The following is an 18,422-nucleotide window of genomic DNA, read 5'->3' as shown; positions in this document are numbered from 1 at the left end:
CCCAGAAAAAGACTCACACGTTATTAATAATTGCCTTAAACCTCGTTCGAGAGCAATTACTAATATTTTTTAGCTCCTATCAAAAAAAAGTTTTGATTTAAATGATTAGTTTTGTAAATATCATTTTAAGAAGCATTGTAATTGCCTTCGTCATTGAACAAATCTACGTCGTTTCGATACTAAGCTTCGTGTCTGTGATAATTATAAAGATTCAACTTGAAGGACAAGAAACGGGAAAAAAGAAGGCAAAAATTCAAGGAAATATCTAATTGAGCTCAAAGGTTGTGCTTGCAGAGAAAAAAAATTGGCAATTTCATGAGCCTAAAAGTGCGAAATTATTAAAGCCTGCCTCTCGTTCAATTAAATTTTACGCACTTTCATTAGGAAAAGAAAACAGTCAGTCCCATAGACCAAAATAGTGGCTAAGTAAACATTATGCTGTTTGATACATTATATTTGTAGTTATAAAACAGAAAGGCAGCATCTGGATTCAACTTCATAAAGTTAATAGTTCCAAATAAGTATCAAAGCTGATAATTTAACCGATTACACCCAAACGTAAAAAGCAACATCAAATGGTCCTTATTTTCCTATGAGGTTAAAACACCCCTATGATGTATGAAAAATTGAGCGGAAAATAGCTTTTGACTTTGTTCTATTTTTGAACTATGCTCTTTTTGCTTATTTGACTGAAAGTATTTCCCCGTTTTTCATGTCGAACTAAAATTTCCGCACCAATTCTACATAATACCTTCGCACGATTGCACCTTGAGAGATAAGCGACGCGCAGCCAGGCAGATAAATTTTCAACAGATAAACTCTGCTTACATTTTGCGGCTGAAAATTGTATCTTCTTTTGTGGCTGAAAAGTATTTTTTCATTTTTTTGCATGCAGTGTTCAGTCCTACAAAACGCCTTTTTGCAGCCGGCCAATTTCGTTTTGCACTAAATTTAATTTCGAAACAGCACATTGCTGTTCATAGCAAAGATGTAAAACTATTACGTGACTTGTAATTTAAATAAAAAGCCGTCCGAATGGTGCCACAATTTGAGGGACCGAGAGGAATTTTTGCAATTAGAATTAATTAAAGGCGCTACGTTTGGAATTTTTATGTATGATAATAAAGGTTCCAATTTTAGCTTCATTGAATTAGAAAGAAGGACAGCATAGAATGGAAAAAAAATCAATTTGAAATGCTCTTTCCATTTTAAGTCTGCGGTTTTCTGTTTAATGAGTTTTAATATTATTTTTTTAAACAAAATTAACCAATTTGTGAAGGCACTATCCTATCTCATTTTAGTTGTAGCTATAAATAGTAACTATATTAACTTGATCTGGTGAGTATCACATCTAAAACGTCTGTTTGTTTACATCAGATGAAATAAAGAAAAGGGAAAGTTAGATTTCAAGAAATTTATTGAGTACAGACGATTCACCAAATAATGGTTTTGCAGATGAATCCCATGTAGCAAACTGTATACTGAGAAAAAATCCGTTAAAATTTTAGAGGTTGACGATTTGAAGCAAAAATGATGAGATATTTCAAATCGACCACACCTAATGATCAAACAGAGGTCAAGCTGCTCGGAATGAGGTCTGTGTCAAGTGAAGAGCTTTGAGAGGTTTCCGAAAAAAGTGTTCAATTCTAAAAATAAAGAACTCGTACTGCAGAGTTACCATTATATCTTTATGGTCCATTCTCGAAAACTTTCATTATCTTATCTTATCTTGTAGATCACAACTCTCCATAATTATTATTTTAAAATCCTTTAAGGGCTTAAAAATAATGTCATATGTTATATAAATTAAACGGGACAGCCCCACCTTTTATTATTCTATACAAACCATTATCAGTGAAAAAAAAAACGGTTGCAGTAATGTAGGGTTGCACATCATGTTCCGACCCCGCTTATCCTTATTGTTGTTTTATCTTCGTATGAAACGGATAAGAGATACAAAGTTATTGAAAAAAGACTTTAAATACCAGGGGTACCATCCAGGAGAATTTCAGTACTGAACCATTGTATATCTAGGACTTTAACTTGACATTTTTACACTTGTCCGTTCTTTAATTATGTCAAAATACAGACTGGTCAATGTAATTTTCAGAATATTTTTAATCTGTTGTTTTTATGGTCATGAAAAGGTTGAGTTCATATTAACAGATTCAGTGAACTCCTATTACCGCTGTGGTTGAAGATGAAAACCAACAGTGGTAGGGTTGAAATTCTTTTGTATTAGACAAGGTAGAAAAAATTGGCTCGTGTTATCGGCTACATTTTGGCGCTCGAGCAACTTTTGAGAAAACAAAGAATAAATATATTTTGACCTGGCATAATTATTTGTCATTTACGATCTGAAAATTTGGGATGTTTGAAAAAAATAGAAAAAAGCCAAAAAACTATATGTCACTTGTCTTCAAACTCATATTTTATTACGAGCGCGTATAATATTATAGCAAAAGAAGGTATAATAATTCTATAGGAATTATACTTGAAGTAGACTGATTCGGTACTCTTTTTCAACTTTTTACTGATTTTCTAAGGGTTCAGTACTCAAATACACGGAGTGGTGACTCCGAGCATTTGATGAGCCAAAGATTGGTGAGTCTTCAAATTGATACAACAATAAGTACCAGTAAAATTCAAACTCTTTTTAGTTTCCAGAGCATCTACTGAGTGCTTGATTAATGTTCTGAATTTTAAGAAGCAGAAACGATTGGATTATGATGGTTCACCGAATCTTTTGTTTTAGAATATCTGTTCAAAAATTTTTTCATGACTTTGGTCTTTGATAAAGGATTGAGTGGTAAATTCCAAAAATTTCTGTTTGAAGTACCGCGGCTAATGGTTACAAATTGGATTTTGTGTTGAAATTGTTGACAAGTCATAACTTCAAAATCAAAAAATAGCTTCTCAAGTTGAAACCAAGATGCAGGGTAATTTCTTGGAGCATTCTAATAGTTGTGTGGGCTTTTTAACAAAATGGACTTTCTGCGGCATTGGTCGTAATTAACGCAGCTCTTGCTAAAAATGATAATATTTTTTAAGTTGTGGGCTGTAAAAATGCCAGCTTTAACAAAAAAATTGCAATTGTTTTTTTTTTCAAAGTATTTCAACTTTTTTGTCGATGTTTTCTGTTTGAAGTACCGCGGCTAATGGTTACAAATTGGATTTTGTGTTGAAATTTTTGACAAGTCATAACTTCAAAATCAAAAAATAGCCTCTCAAGTTGAAACCAAGATGCTGGGTACTTTCTTGAAGCATTCTAATAGTTGTGTGGGCTTTTTAACAAAATGGACTTTCTGCGGCATTGGTCGTAATTAACGCAGCTCTTGCTAAAAATGATAATATTTTTTAAGTTGTGGGCTGTAAAAATGCCAGCTTTAACAAAAAAATTGCAATTGTATTTTTTTCAAAGTATTTCAACTTTTTTGTCGATGTTTTTTGATGATATCAGCGGCACTCAATTCTTTTGATAAATTTTGTCCTTAAAACATCAGCTCAGACAACATAAACGCATGGAAATGTTTTCAAAGGTTTCAGTAATATATTTAATTTTCTTGATTTATTTTTTTCCGTCGTTTGCTTAAAATCAGGCTCAGATCGGGGTCTTCACTATATTGCAATTTCAAAGCAATTTGGCAAAAAAAGATGTTTTTTGAGAGCACCTTTGATTAAAATGTTTACAGCCATTGTAATTCTATATCAAAGTTATTGTTGATACAGTAGCAACTCAGCTCTGCTAAAACGTTTCGCTCTAATAGTCATAAAAATGTTTGAAGATTTTTGTAAACTAAATACAAGACAGTTTGCCATCATAAGTTCCCACAGAAAGCTGAAAACTCTTATTAGGAGAAGGAACAAGACAACAAGGGAATGATTTAACGGGATATTTTTTGATCTGAACAATTGATATTATTATTATAATCATATTTTCCTGTAAAAATTCTGAAATTAATCTGCAATCCTTATGGATATTGTTCTGCGACTAAATGATTAGATAACAATAAATATACTGAGGAGAAAAAATTTTCAAAAAAGTTTTTAAATTTTATTATTTCTATCACTTCATAACCAAGTTCTCGTTTTTTAGTGACAAAGGTATTTCAAGTGTCTAAATAATTCGGGAAAAGTAGTTGAAAATAGCGCAAAATTCATCTGAGCTAAGAAAAAATTTGGATTAAAAAGACCGTACATTATACGTTGTTTTCGATTGTAGTTCTGTATGAAAACGTTTTTGACAAAATTTTTTTAAATCATCGGCCCCAAAATTGGAACTCAAAACATCTTAGGCTTTTTCTGTCAATTCTCGGAAATTGTCAAAAAGATATCCTGTAAATGATTGGTAGTGAATTGTTGAATAGATAACCAAGATATTGTTCAAAAGGTTGAAGAGATGCTTTAACCGACTTTTAAAAGAATTCCAGAACTCATCAAGTATAATTTTTGGCATCAAATGTTTGATCAAGGTAGAATTAGGATCAAGGTAGGAGAAAGTTGGTTATGGCAAATCAAATTTGGGCAGAAGTTTAATCTTAGGATAAGATGTCTATGTAAATAAATCAAAAATACTTGTAGATATCGTATGACACAATTGAGGATAGGTTTTCATGTTTCATTTATAACAGACAAATGAACAGATGGTAAACATGTTTAAGCATAGTTGCTGAAAAAATGTTCCTACTGTTAGTTTTTTTGAGCAACAAAAGAAAAAGACAACTCAGATAAATGGAAATCACTACACTATCTTTCAAATTGGAATTTTGCTCATTGCAGGAGTAACCAAAATATCAGAAATAAAAAATGATCAAAAACACATGAAAAGATGATGATTGTTTCATCTGTGCTATAAAACTCGTACAAGATGACCCCCGAAAGATGAGCGAGTTCATATAAAACGTTAAATACCTGGATGCAATTGTTTTAGTAGTCAACAGTAGTATTTGGCAACAAGTGAGTGACTGGAAACAAAAAAATATAAGCAAATAGTTTAAACAACAATTAGTCAAAAGTAATAAAAATAATTTCTTAGCATATAAAAGCCATTTAGATATTGATTAAAAAAAGTTACGGTTGGATTTTTTATTGAAGCGATTAATAGCATTAAACTGAACCAATAAACATAAAAAAGTCAGTTAGATTTTGATTGAAAAATTACGATTGGGTTATTAATTGAAGCCATTAATAGCAATGAACTGAAACTAATTGCGCTAAAAGGGACAGATTTGGTAGATTATGCAAATGCCCATCAAAATCCTGAAAAATTTAACGCAACATTTGTCGAAAGACAAAGCCGGTGAATCAGAACTACTACTGCAATGTCTTGGAATTGAACATCAAAATTAATTACAAAAAATTTTCCAAAACTGAGAAGCCAGAAATTGATTCAATCATAGTTAAATCCTGCAATAAAAAGTACCCGCAGAATCTGGAGAGCTGAAAAGAATTAAAATTCTTTCGTATTTAAGCCCAACCCTACCAGCTTTGTTTTAGGTTAGTTCTTGCACAAAAATGTAAAAATTCTGAAAAATTTGTCTAATTTAGTGCAAATTAATTTATTTTTCGGCTAATTTATCTCAAATTTATATCCACACCAAAAATAGGGGTGAACCAAACGTTTAAAAAAATTTAAAAAATAGGGAGAATTTTGTAACAATTGAAAATTTTAACATGATTTTTTGAAAAATTCTTAAATTAAAGCGAATGAAATTAGCTGAAAAAGGCGGTGTTCTAGTTTTTAAACCTCGACGACTCTTCGAACTAGAGAAAAGTCAAAAACCCTCCAATTAAGAAATTTCCCGCTTGATGAGTTTTCTAATAATACCACACAGAACTAGAACACACACACACACACTTAAGTGGCGTTGGAACAGTAAAATAATAGTTTTCATATATGATAATGGGGTCGGGGTGGGGGGGGGGATATGTTATTATGGTCCGAAAAATTGTTCATTAATGTTGAATATATCGTTGGAGAAACACCAAATTTTCAAGCAGAAATTTGCTAGCAGAATTGTTGCAAGCTGTTTTAATGTTAAAATTGTATACAGTTGAGGATTCTACGTCGTGAAAATTTCAGTTCCTTAAAAGAGGAGAAAAAGGACAATCTTGAAAGACAAGTCTTAACTGTGCTGTGTTCTTTAGGAGAAGATGAAGCGCGGTGAGATACTGATGACATTGGCATACAACCCAGTCACTGGCATTCTGAGTTCCACTGTGGTCAAGTGCAAGGATCTCAAACCCATGGACTTATCCGGCTACTCAGGTATACTTTCACCTTTGAAACATCTCCCATGTTGAGGTTAAGACCGAAGCGTCCTCTGGTCAGACACTTTCCAGACTTTCCCCTCTGATGAGACCGTGTCAGACCGAAATGACCTCTGATCAGACATCGGATTAGAATTTCATGCACCATGTACAAGGTGGTTTTCCGGCGCTAGTTATCTCTGATGAGGCCAATCCCTGATCTATCCCACGCCAACTCAATCCTTAACATTGTCCTAACAACTGTGCAACCATGACCCGACCCAACATGTTCCTAGAATACTTTCCAGTCTTTTTTGCGCTTAGAAATTGACTCTGATCAAAGTTTCAATTTGCCTCTAATCATGCTCCACACCAGACAACACCTAGATTTTAGTCGAGACTTTTTTTGCATTCAAATCCGTATTTGATCAAACTTTCGTGCGCTAAGAACACCCTCTGGCCACCTTGCGCCCGATGTTGCTTCTGACCAGACTCAAGAGCTCTCGAAATTTTTGCAATTGCAATTCCAATTAAAAGGATACTTGGCTATTCAATAAAAACTATTTTGGATGTTTGCATCTCATTGTCACGAGTTACTAGCACCTTTGGTGATAAAGTAGACAGTTTTTTTAATCAGAAACGTTTTGATCTACAGGTTTACACTCGCACTTAAAGGGAGATTTATATTGACAGCGGCTCGACCCCTTGGTTTTAATCCAACCCAAAAAATGATACTTTGTTCTCTGATCAGAGGATGACTTTTTTTGCTCTTGTTCAAACCAACATACATCTCCCTACCAGGCAATTAACTACAGAAAACAAACTACGATGATCAGCATTTTGTGCACTCGAAGTATCCTCTGATCAGACGTTCATGCTTTCTGAACCTTCTCTGATCAGACAGGCTATCACGGTCTCAGAAACGCATATGATTGTGAGACCTTGCGTCCATTTTTTCGAGCGCTTGAAATAGCCTCTAATCAGACTCAATTCGGACGATTGACCAGAACTCCTGGGGTTGAATAACATAAAGAGTCATAATTTCAAGCACATAACTCCTCCACAGTGCTCTGAAATATGTTCTAATCATAGGTCGCTTTGGTATGGGATATTAAATTCCAACTTCGGATTAAATCCTTTTAAAAAAATTTAATAATTTTTTTTGGGAGTGACTTAACTGGATCAAGTTATAAGTGAAGGAGCCTATCGACCTTGAGTAATAAGGTTTTCATTGAGATCTTATGAGATTATTGCCTCAAAAACCTGTTTATACATTTGCGCCAAACATAACGTAACATAGGAAAATTATAAAACCTTTCATGAGGAGTATTTTGGATTGGCATGGATTTGTTTAATGTGTTAGATCCGTATGTGAAGATCTACCTGATGTACGAGAACAGAAGGGTGGAGAAGGTGAAGACAACTTGTAAGCCAGTCACCCTCAACCCCACATTCGACGAGTCCTTCACGTTCCGAGTGCCCCCCAATAAGATGGACGACACACACCTCGTCATCACAGTCATGGACAGAGACCAGTTCAAGTGGAACGAGAAAATTGGTAACCAAAACGCACATTTTATAAAATTTTTCTTCTCGAACGAAGTTGGTAGCAATTATGTTAGTCCTGTTGTTGATTTTATGCATTTTCGTCGTAATACCAACTCTCCGTCTGATAGTTTTTTTTTCGTCTGAAAATTTGACACTTTTCGTCCTCAATAAACAGGTAAAGCCCGGAGGGAGTTAAGTGGCTGAGTAGTTCTCTTAGAGCATTACTAGTCTCTAAGTATGCTATTCACAAAAAATGCTTAGGAGACTCAAATTCAGGGTACGAGGAGCAGTTTTTTTGAACCCCCCCCCCCCCCCCACCATCACCACCACGACACCTCATTCCAATCGTAACTTCCCGTTGAAAACCTGCAATTTTTTCCAATTTTCTTTCCATGTTTGATGGTCAAATTGAAGCGTTGCCGTTTACTAAAAAACGCTCAACAATTCTGCCATCAGTTTTTTTTCGCCAGCCTTAACACTTATTGCTAATCGCAAATTTGAAAAGAGTCCAAAAAATTCTGACCAGAGACTTCCATAAATAACATTGAAAGTTTTTTCTCATATTCCTTGTTAGATCTCACAGAGCAGCACTAAAAATTTACATAAAAATTTGTTTAAAATTTTAGTTTTATTCAGGAGCTTTGAGGCACTGAGAGCAGAAAAAAGATTAAAAGGTGATAAATAACATTTCTTACTCTTTCTTTACTGTTTTAAAAGTTCAAAATCAAATCGTAACTTATTTTCTGCTTCGTATACTTTTTTTGAAAATGGTTTTCAATTTCAGCCAGCTGTTATTTCTTCCGAATGTTTTTAGCATTTAAATGGTTTATTGGCCCCCACTTTTGGAAAAATTTGGGGCAATTTTTGTCATAAAGGAAAATGCTTTGTTTTAAAACATTCTGAGAAAATAAAAACTTGTGAAACTTGAAACCAAAAAACCTTTACTTGCAGCAATTATTTGCCAGTTAGTGCGCTTGCAATTTTGTGTTTGTTTTAAGTTGTGTGGTAACGTGAGCGCGATTTTCATTTAAAAATTTAATTGTAATTTTTTTTCTTAGTTTAACAAGTTACACGACAAATCATGTTTTGTTGATTTTGTTTTCATTTTCTCAAACATTTTTTTAAGTCATAACCAAGCTTGATATACGCAGAATAGAATAAATTATCAATTAAGTATTAAATCGTAATGTCAAAACTTTTTTAAGTTTATAACTAAAAACAGAATGTTGATTCTCAATTTAATGACATTCACTGGTCTAATAAGTTATTGTGCTTGTGACCGAATGTGTCGGATGTTTTTTTCTCTGTGTGGTTTTAACATAAAAAAAGTCTGGAAAAAAGCATTTAAAATTGGATGCTTTTCAAAACACTAAGTTCTCGATGTTGAAACTAATAAAATGAAAAACGAACAATTTTTATCCAATTTTTTAGACAGTTGAAGACCAATTTCTCAAAGCATTTTTTATGTGTCACAAATATAAGTAAATAAAAAACATTGAAGTTTTTTTTTGGCAAGAGACAGATTTGGTTCAAAAAATTAATTGCGGTTCAAAAACTTTTTTTGTCAAATTTTCTATTGAATTTTAAAATAATTTGTATGCCAATTTCAGCAAGAAATTTCGTTAGTCTCTCTGAATTAGAAAAACTTGTAGCCGGCTTCCACTGCTACATCTCATTTTGTTTTGAGAATTAACTTTTCGTAGCACTCAAGTATTTTCATCAATTTTGTCATCATTTTTTAAGTTCAGTTGCAAGTCAAACCGCTACCGTTTCTTAACGAAATACTTTTTAGTTATATAATATCGATTTATTTAGATCTGCTTTTTGTGCTGATTGGTAGGATAATTTTAATTTAACGCTATTTGGTTTTTGTGTGTTGTAACTAAAGACCTAAAGGAAGGACTATCAGGACGTCAAATCCGCATTTGCGGTTTTTTGTCAGTCAATGCAAGTTTAAAAACCTGTTCTTCTTATATACTTTTAAATTGCTTTGATCAAAAAATTTAGCGCTTGAAATCTTCCTTTAACGAGACTTGCCTGCTGAGATTCCATAAAGCAATTGACGTCTTTTTCTGCATTCTGCCAACCACGCTGATGCTATAAATTAAAACTAATTCGTCGCGTCAATGAAATAATTTATTTTTTTTTAACAATCGGAATCTTCTCAGCATATTATTTTTGTGCTGTTGCGTTTTTTTTACATTGCGAAGGATTTGAACAATATTAGGACTCTGACATTTTAATGATCCATTTGCATAATTTTTTTGATGTCGATGAGGAGTCAATTTTTGTTTTTCTAATGATTGTTCACAAATGCAACGACTTGACTGCTCTGCTCTTTTTAATCATTATTTCTCATCACTAAGTTGCTTTAATTAGAAATTTATATATATTTGAAAAGATAGTAGCTTCTTAATTCGTTGAATTGCAGTTTGGTAATTGTACTGCTACTTCCCGAACTACATATTTTACAATCAAAGTTATTTGGGTTGTATTGATGTGCTGTCTTTTTAAAGATCGGTTCACATTTGTTTCGGTTCCTTCTCGTCAGTAAGAAATCAAATTCGATTGTTGATCTTCATCACTTCGAAGAAACAAGGGAAGCGAAACAGCGACTATGTTCGAATCGTAATTTTTCTTTAAATTACCTTTGAGGTGGAGTGAGATTTTTGAAAGCGGAAAAGTTTTTCCACGTGCTGCAATTTGATTTCTGTTTTCAGTGTTTTCTAAGATATATCATCATTGTAAGTTTGTGTTCTTATTGCGCACATCTGCAATTGCTTGAATTCATCAACAGGCAGCTAATGCTTTTTTTAAATTTTGACGCTATTTGCTATCAAAAAATCAGTGCATATTTGAAATTTGCCATTTCTATTATTATTTCTGTGGTATTGTCACTTATTATTAGTAATGTAAGGTCTCTTTGAGAGCTAATGAAGTAGAAGTTCGTGATTGTTGAACTCAATGACTTTGATTTTTGTTGTTCTCTAAAATTTCGAAACATTTTAAAAAAATTTTGCGAGTCACATCAATAAATTTCATTAAAGAAAAGTCTCATAGGTTGTTATTATGCAGCAAATTAATTGTCTTCTTCAGGTCAAAGCTAATGTTTTTCATGACTTACACTAATTGTTTTCAAAAACGGCGCGGATTTTTCGAGTGTTGCAAATTGTATTGCGCATTTTGTCTTATTTCATAGTCTCAGAACTGATAGATCCTATCTATAGTTATGGAAGCTTATTTCAATCAAATTAATTGCGTCCTTTGCTTTCTATGAATTACACGTTCTTCGTTTTCAGAAAATTTCAATGAGTTTCTGAGGTTTTTAGTATTTGTTGTACCTGTTCCTATCTTATCGCAATTCTGATGACGGACATATCACACTGATTGCTAATGGTAGCAATTATTTAACCAAACTATTGGGTTCCGTTCTTAACTGTTGTTTACTGAGACTTTTGCTCTATTCTTTCCCAGAGAGCATATGCGTGTTTTTAAATTTTGTCTAAATATTGGTTGCTTTCGTCTTATCATACCGTCTCATTAATGATGGATTTTGACATTTGAGGAAAATTGAATCAAATCAATCATTTGAGCTCATAGGTGTCGTTTTTTATTATACCAACATTTTCTTTTAAAAAACACATTTGAGTAGTCTTATCTCTTAGTCTTCAAGTTACCGGTTATTATTGGCCCTATAGTGTGGTGTATTATTGGCCAATTTATTGGCTCTGAATATCGGCTAATGTTTCGAGAAGCTGCTTTTTATTCAAGCAGTTCTGTTGATCCGACGCCACTGAGTATCAGAGGTTTTCAAATTTCCTCCATTTTCTTAAATGGAGTTTGTCTTTTTCATAAATTTTTGTCATTTTTAGTGATTTTGTCAAGTTTTTTAACTTTTGAAAATTAAATCTTCCATTTTTCTTAAATTTTTTTCATGATGTGCATTTAGGATAGATCAAGGGCTTTATCACTTTTCGTGCTCTTTGGTTTTTGACGTAAAATTGTTAATTCTTTTTTTGGATGGTAATTCAGGACAAGTCCTGCTTTGTTTTTCTACTTCGCTCAACAAAAAGTACATTTCGCTAAGCCCTATTTTTCCAGATTGTACAAAACTTACTAAAACTTGCGAAATCATTTTTTCTCAAATCTTTACTGATTTCATTCTTCATTGCTTTTGCCCAAAATTGTACAAAACTTACTAAAACTTGCGAAATCATTATTTTCTCAAATCTATACTGATTTCATTTTTCATTGCTTTTGCCCAAAATTCTTATAAACAACCGAAACCGTACAGATTCTTTATAGCAAATATAAATCAATTGTATAAAAAATTTAGCGATACAAGCCATGAAAAACAGTTCAAGGAAGGCAATGGAACACTACACGGTTTCTCAATAGGCAACCGACTGAAATATTGAACAATAGGAGTCAACCAGACAAACACAGCTTCACAAATCGAGAGAAAGGAAAACACAATAGCATTTTAATTACGAATACATTTGGGATCAGTTTCGTGTTGAATAACACAGTCAAATAAAAAATCAAATATAGCAAAAACTAGAAACAAAGCTTTAAAGAAAAACCCACTTGATATATATCAGGCGATCAGAGGCAATTAAAAGAATAAAAAAAGTTTAAAAATAAGCGAAATTCTTTACATTTTTTTATTGCCAAAATCTGTATCAAAATCTGACATAAAAAATTCCAGCTAATACAAACCCTCCAGGAACTGTGATCAAGGTCAATTCAAGAAACAGTCAATAAAAACTCACAAAACTGCGAAAGTACGTTGAAAATTACCCAATTTAGGACTCAAAAACCTCAAAAATTTCCTTGAAGTGAGGCCCTTCCTACAACTTTAACACAATAATCACTTGAAAGACTGAAGCTACGCTCAAAGTCATGAAAAAACGTTTGAACGCATCTCACAAAGAAGAGAGCACCAATTCAATCCAAAATAATTGAATTGTAATAGGAATGGAAAACCATTAATTCCAATTTTAGATGCTTATTATTTGAATTTTGTTCTAATTAGTCTTAGTTAGCAGGTGTAAAGTTTGCTGGTTACTGGATTTCATACTTATCCCTGTATATTATTGTTAGGAAAGAGGAGCATGTCTTATTATAAAAAACAATTAAATCTGCTCGCACTTCAAAAATTTTGTTGTACAAAGAGTTTTGTGGTTTTCGTTTTTTTCTGTTCGCCTTTCAATCCTAATAGGGATCATATAGTAATCAACGATAGCTATTTTCGGCATTCCGCCGGGTAATTTTCAGCTTTTGATCGAGTGCGCTAATTCTTATTATTTCTCTGTTTCTCTCAATGTTGCTAAGTATTTTGGTCCAAAATACTTACCCAGTGAATCGAAACTTGGTACATTTTGATAAGAAACATACTAAATTTTACTCGTGGTAAATCTTGCCAAGATCTTGCATGGCACTTACCAAGAAAACATCAAGATATGTTCGAACTTGCAAGTTTTTTGCATGGCTGTCAAGAAACAAGATCTTGGCAAGATTTCAAAGAAAGATTAACCATTACATGGCAAGATATATCAAGTATTAAAAATTCAATTATGACTTAAAGAAAGCAGTTTAAAAATTTAATGTTGAGCAAAAGAGCACTCACTATATTCTGATCGCTAATTACTCCTCTCATTCAAATCAAATATTAATTTCAGCAAGGCCCTAGGTCAAATAACTGCAATCTGCGAGAGCAGAGGACAAACGATTTCAAAATATTTTTCTAAGAAATAATAAATGTAATCGCCTGATATTAAAGTAACAATTCTGAAGTCCTACTTGATATTTTAATTTCGTGTTTTGTCATTGAAATGGATGTGCCTGCGATAGTTTTTTGCTAATCTTAAATTCGAAAATTTGTTTTAGATGATTTTATTCCGAAAAGCGTCTTTCAATCATTTTACCCTCACTTGTTTAAAGACTTTCGCCTTTCATAATTTTTTGAAAATTTGTGCGGCAATCAACAAAAAATTGGGTTGAATTGATTTAAAACCCATTGTTTCTGGGATGAAATGTATTTTCATTGATATTTGACCAACAGAAACGGATTCGAGAATCTGAGGACAAAAAAGTTTGCTTAAATAAGAAAAATCTTGAAGAGAGCAGTTTAAAAGCATAATGTTGGGAAAAGAGTATTCACAACATTTTGATCGGTAATTACTCCCCTCAATCAAATCAGATATTAACTTTAGCAATGCTCTAGGTCAAATAAGAGCAGTTATCGGGAGCCGAGGACAAACGACTTCATAATTTTTTTCTAAGAAATAATAAAAGTAATTGCCTGATATTAAATTAACAATTGTGCTGTTCTAAATGATAATTCAATTTCGTGTTTTGTCATTGAAATGGATGTGACTTGTGATTTTTTTGTTAAGTTTCACCGCTAATTGCTAATTGTCACGCAGTGCTAATTCTCACTACTTCGAGTCATAGCTAATATTTTGTCTGGTTTGTCTGGTCATGGCCTATTTTTCTCTGGATTCCCGGTTCATATTTCCACCCCCTCACTTCGGTTGCTTAGAAAAGATCTTATCAAGGTGTTCCAAAAAATTTTGTCTCTCAAGATCTTGGCAAGATGTGTCAAGTTTTGCACAAGTTGACAAGATCTTGCATGACATGGCAAGGTGTATCAAGTTTCGTTTCACTGGGTACTCATAAAGAGCTAGAACTCAGTTTTCAGCTATCATTGTATACGATATAAAGTAAACTGACCATATTGAGAATATCCAACTATATAGCCCCTCTTATGGTATATCCTGTAGGGGGAGGGGGGGTACGATTTCAGCGTGCTTGCTGCTTTGTTATTTGCACTGATAGTTTGCAAAATATTATAACTATCTACAAATAAATCCTAATTTCATTAAATGTTTTTAGGATCTGTCATTTTGGGCAAGAAGTCGGGTCAAAATGAAATGGACCATTGGCGAGAAATGATCTCAAAACGCCGTCAGCCAATCACAAAATGGCACTTCCTCAAGTCTGATTCGTCTGATGTCTAACTGGTTACGGGTGCCCCCCTATTCCGGATGTTTAAACATAACTTTGGTTTTATTCTTTATACTGAAATTTTATTCAAATTTTACATTTCCAAGTTCAATTACTGTTTGCCAAACTAATTTGTGTAAATCAAAAGCAATATAGTTTTATGCTTTATTTTTCAAAGGCCGGTTATGTTTGTACTAGTTGTAGTGCAATGTTGTTTTTGTCGTTTATATATGCAATTATTTTGATTGATCGTTCAACCTGGAGTGAGTATATCATTGATATAATTGAAATGTTTAGAGAGTTTTTTTGGTTTTTCCTTATTGGACCTCTGTTAACTTTGTTTATTTGATCAGATTTGAATTAATTATTGCCTCCGGATGAATATGGTGACTTATATTGCTTTTTTAAAAGCCTCCCTCATCTTCTCAGCCGGCTATTATAGCGCTCCTATTTTTTATTACAATTCAAAGAATTTGAATTGTATTGGGGCGCTGTCTTTTTTTTAAGATCTGTTCACAGTTTCATGATTTTTGAAGTCAAATTGGAGTAGTGATTTTGGTCACGCCGAAACAGGAAGTGGAGCGAAAAAGCGAGTGGTTTTGCGGCGTGAATTTTTTTGCTCTAAATTTAAAGTAGAGTGAGAAAACAGTGTTTGAACAAAATTCGCTTTCTCGCTAGTGGTTTTTTGTTCACAAGCGGCAATTTCACTTTGATCTTTACAGTTTTTTCGATTTTTTCGATCGGAGTTTTTTCTAAATGGTTTTTTCAATCCATTCGTAGTCCATTCTTGGTCTAGTTTTCTGTTTAGTCAATAAAAATTCTTTGAATTGTACTTCAGGACATGTCCTGCTATGTTTTTTACTTCATAGAAATTTTTTTGCTTTACCCATTTTGCCGCTTTTTCGACATTTTGTGTGAAATCTTTTTGACTTCTCTAGGCTAGTTTCACTCTTCTGTCGTTCTGCTCAAAGTACTTTTAAACAGCAGCTGCTCAGCAAAGCAATTCAAAAAAAAGAGAGTCAGTATAAAAAATCAAAGTAAGAAATTGAAACGGGATAAACCCAAAACGCCCATTTTTAGATGCCCGGTACTTGAACTTTGTTCTCATAAATTTTAGTTACTATCTATGATGCTTATTGGTATTGATACTAGACACTGTAGCCTCTCACTGAGAGACAGGAGTATGTTCAATTACGAAATGACATCATAGTAAATTGCACTTAAAAATGTTTTTATACGAAAATCAATTTTTGTTGATATTTTCGTTTCTTTCAATCCCAATAGAGTTATGGGAATCAACGGCTGCTATTTTCCGGCAATCTGCCGGGTGTGTTTTGTAGTTGCAAAGCTGTAAACTGAGCGTAGCTGTATTGCGGTGATCGTGATTTTTGCTTCGTTGTTTGACACTTTTTATCGTTTTACAACTTTCCAAGCCGCGAGCATCAAAAGAGTAATTAAATGCTCTCAAACGAAGTTTGTAGCAATTATATTAGCCCAGTTGTTCTTTTTTTGCGATTTTTCGATCGACCAAATCTTCGTCTGACCCGTTTGACGATTCGTCTTCAAATACGGGATAAACAGGTAGCTTCCAGCGGGAAAAAATTTCACTAGTCTCAAAGTATGCGATTCACAGAAACTGTTTTGGAGATTTATACTTATGGTGTGAAGGGCAGTTCTTAGAGGTTGAGCCCCCACGACCCCTCTCCCACTTTGAACCCTCCCCCCGCTACGCTCATCTCACACCCCTTCAATTAAGCTAAAGCTAGCTAGCCTCACTAAACCGTAGCTAGCTACTGACGACGACAACCGTTCGCCGGTCGTCTGAGAGCAGTTTGCCCGACGGCTAATCGGTTAAGTTTAAAGTTTGAATATTGTCCTTAATCATAGCCTTCATCACGCATAGTCCGTATTGTTTCGCTGCCTGATGGCCCATTTCAGCTTCTCAACGGCTTTTTTAGGCGCTCTCCTTTTTAAAATTCAAAGAATTTGAATTGTATTAGGCGCTGTTTTGTTAAAGACATGTTCACACATTTTCATGATTTTTTAAGTCAAATTAGAGTAGTGATTTTGGTCACGCCGAAACAGGAATTGGAGCGAAAAAGCGAGTGGCAGAATTTGCGGTGTGGAATTTTTTCAATCTAAACTTAAAGTAGAGTGAGAAAAATCTCGCTAGTGGTTTTTTGTTCACATGCGGCAATTTCACTTTGATTTTTACTGTTTTTTTCCTATTTTTTGGATTGGATTTTGTTTCTAAATGGTTTTCGATGTCAATTCATAGTTTAATCTAGGCCTTGTTTTTTGTTTGAACCAAATTTCCATTTCTCGTTAGTTGTTTTTTTGTTCACCTGCGGCATTTTGTCAATGATTTCCCGTTTTTTTATTCTTATTTTTTTAGAAACGTTTTTCCCAATGCACTCATTCCGATCCTGTCTAGTTTTTTTGTTTAGTCAATGAAAAATCGTTGAATTGTATTTCAGGATTTGTCCTGCTATGTTTTTTTTTAATTTAAATTACCTTTTGATCACGTTTTATGTTTTTTATAAGTCACGTTTTTCACGCTTGACTTCTGACTTATTTATTTCACTGTTTCAACTGAGTGGATTGTAATTTTTTTTCGCGTATTGAATTACGTAATGTAGTGAATACGGTCAATGTTAAAAGTGCAAAATCAAAAGAACAGGTTAGAGAACACCGATAAAACCCGGTCATTAAGCCATAGTGCATTAAGTTATCAAAGTTCTTGAAAGCTATTGCTAGCTGGCGTTAGTATTATGCTTAATAGCCTTCAGTTTAGATGTGCAATTTTGGAATCTAACCGAATATGCAGATATTACACACCAAATAAGAACACTTTGACACTTGGAATATGTTCTTTTAGTTTCTATCTTTTTTTTTTCTGTTTCTATCCAAATGTTCAAAAAGCGTGTGAACGGCGACTTTTTTCCGGCAATCTTTTGGTTATATTCTCCTCATGCCTCTGTTTTAATGCGGTTTTCTGCTTTTGTATGCGTATTGTCAGTTTTTTAACTAATCAGTGGCGCTGCAATGCGTAATTAATTGCCCTCAAGCGAAAAATGTTGCGTTTATATTATTCTCAATCATCTTTTAAATATAGTTTCCCGTACTAACCACTTTTCTTCAGATGGTTATTTTTGTTTGACTGTTTGACCGTTTAGCTTTTTATTTTTTAAACGGGATGAACAAGTAAAGCCTCGGAGGTACCAATGAAACATGTATGCCTTTGGTCATTTCCTCACCATGCGAACTTGCTCTATTTTCCACACACTTGATCGAAAAAAAAGTCCTATAAAAAATATGGCCTATGTTTTGATGTCTTAAACGGGAACTAAATCTTAAATAAACGTTAATTTTCAACAAATCCTGTTATTTTAATTTTTGAGGAGCTGATAGTTTTTTGGCAAAAAATTTAAGACACTTTGATATTGAGAACTAATTGATAATGACAAAACTATGTCTTGAAACGTCCCTGCTTATTTTTCAATTATTATCCCATGGTTTTTTCCTCTGATGAAAAAATAGTTTAATTGCTGCTCTGAATTCGAAGCAATTCGTCTGAAAAGAGTCTTTTCATTTTGTTCCGATTCTTATGTTCAGAG

General features: G+C 33.5%; 2 protein-coding genes across 2 annotated transcripts in view; one reads left to right on the top strand and one right to left on the bottom strand.

Moving 5' to 3' along the window:
• LOC142336739 (synaptotagmin-7-like) overlaps window positions 1-15,110 on the top strand; it is a gene marked incomplete at its 5' end in the record, with an annotated part of 92,713 nt that extends 77,603 nt beyond the window's left edge. Inside the window, 3 exons of the mRNA XM_075385648.1 lie at window positions 6,148-6,268; window positions 7,613-7,807; window positions 14,695-15,110. Coding sequence (XP_075241763.1) covers window positions 6,148-6,268; window positions 7,613-7,807; window positions 14,695-14,819 — 441 coding nt within the window. The remainder of the gene's footprint in view (window positions 1-6,147; window positions 6,269-7,612; window positions 7,808-14,694) is intronic.
• The window catches only part of LOC142336460 (uncharacterized), a 537,002-nt gene that overhangs the window by 157,807 nt on the left and 360,773 nt on the right, over window positions 1-18,422 (bottom strand). The gene's annotated exons all lie outside the window — the stretch shown is intronic.

This window comes from Convolutriloba macropyga, chromosome 3, assembly GCF_964194025.1.
Source record: "Convolutriloba macropyga chromosome 3, txConMacr16.3, whole genome shotgun sequence".
NCBI lineage: Eukaryota > Metazoa > Xenacoelomorpha > Acoela > Convolutidae > Convolutriloba > Convolutriloba macropyga.
This window is presented reverse-complemented; position numbering and strand designations above follow the sequence as displayed.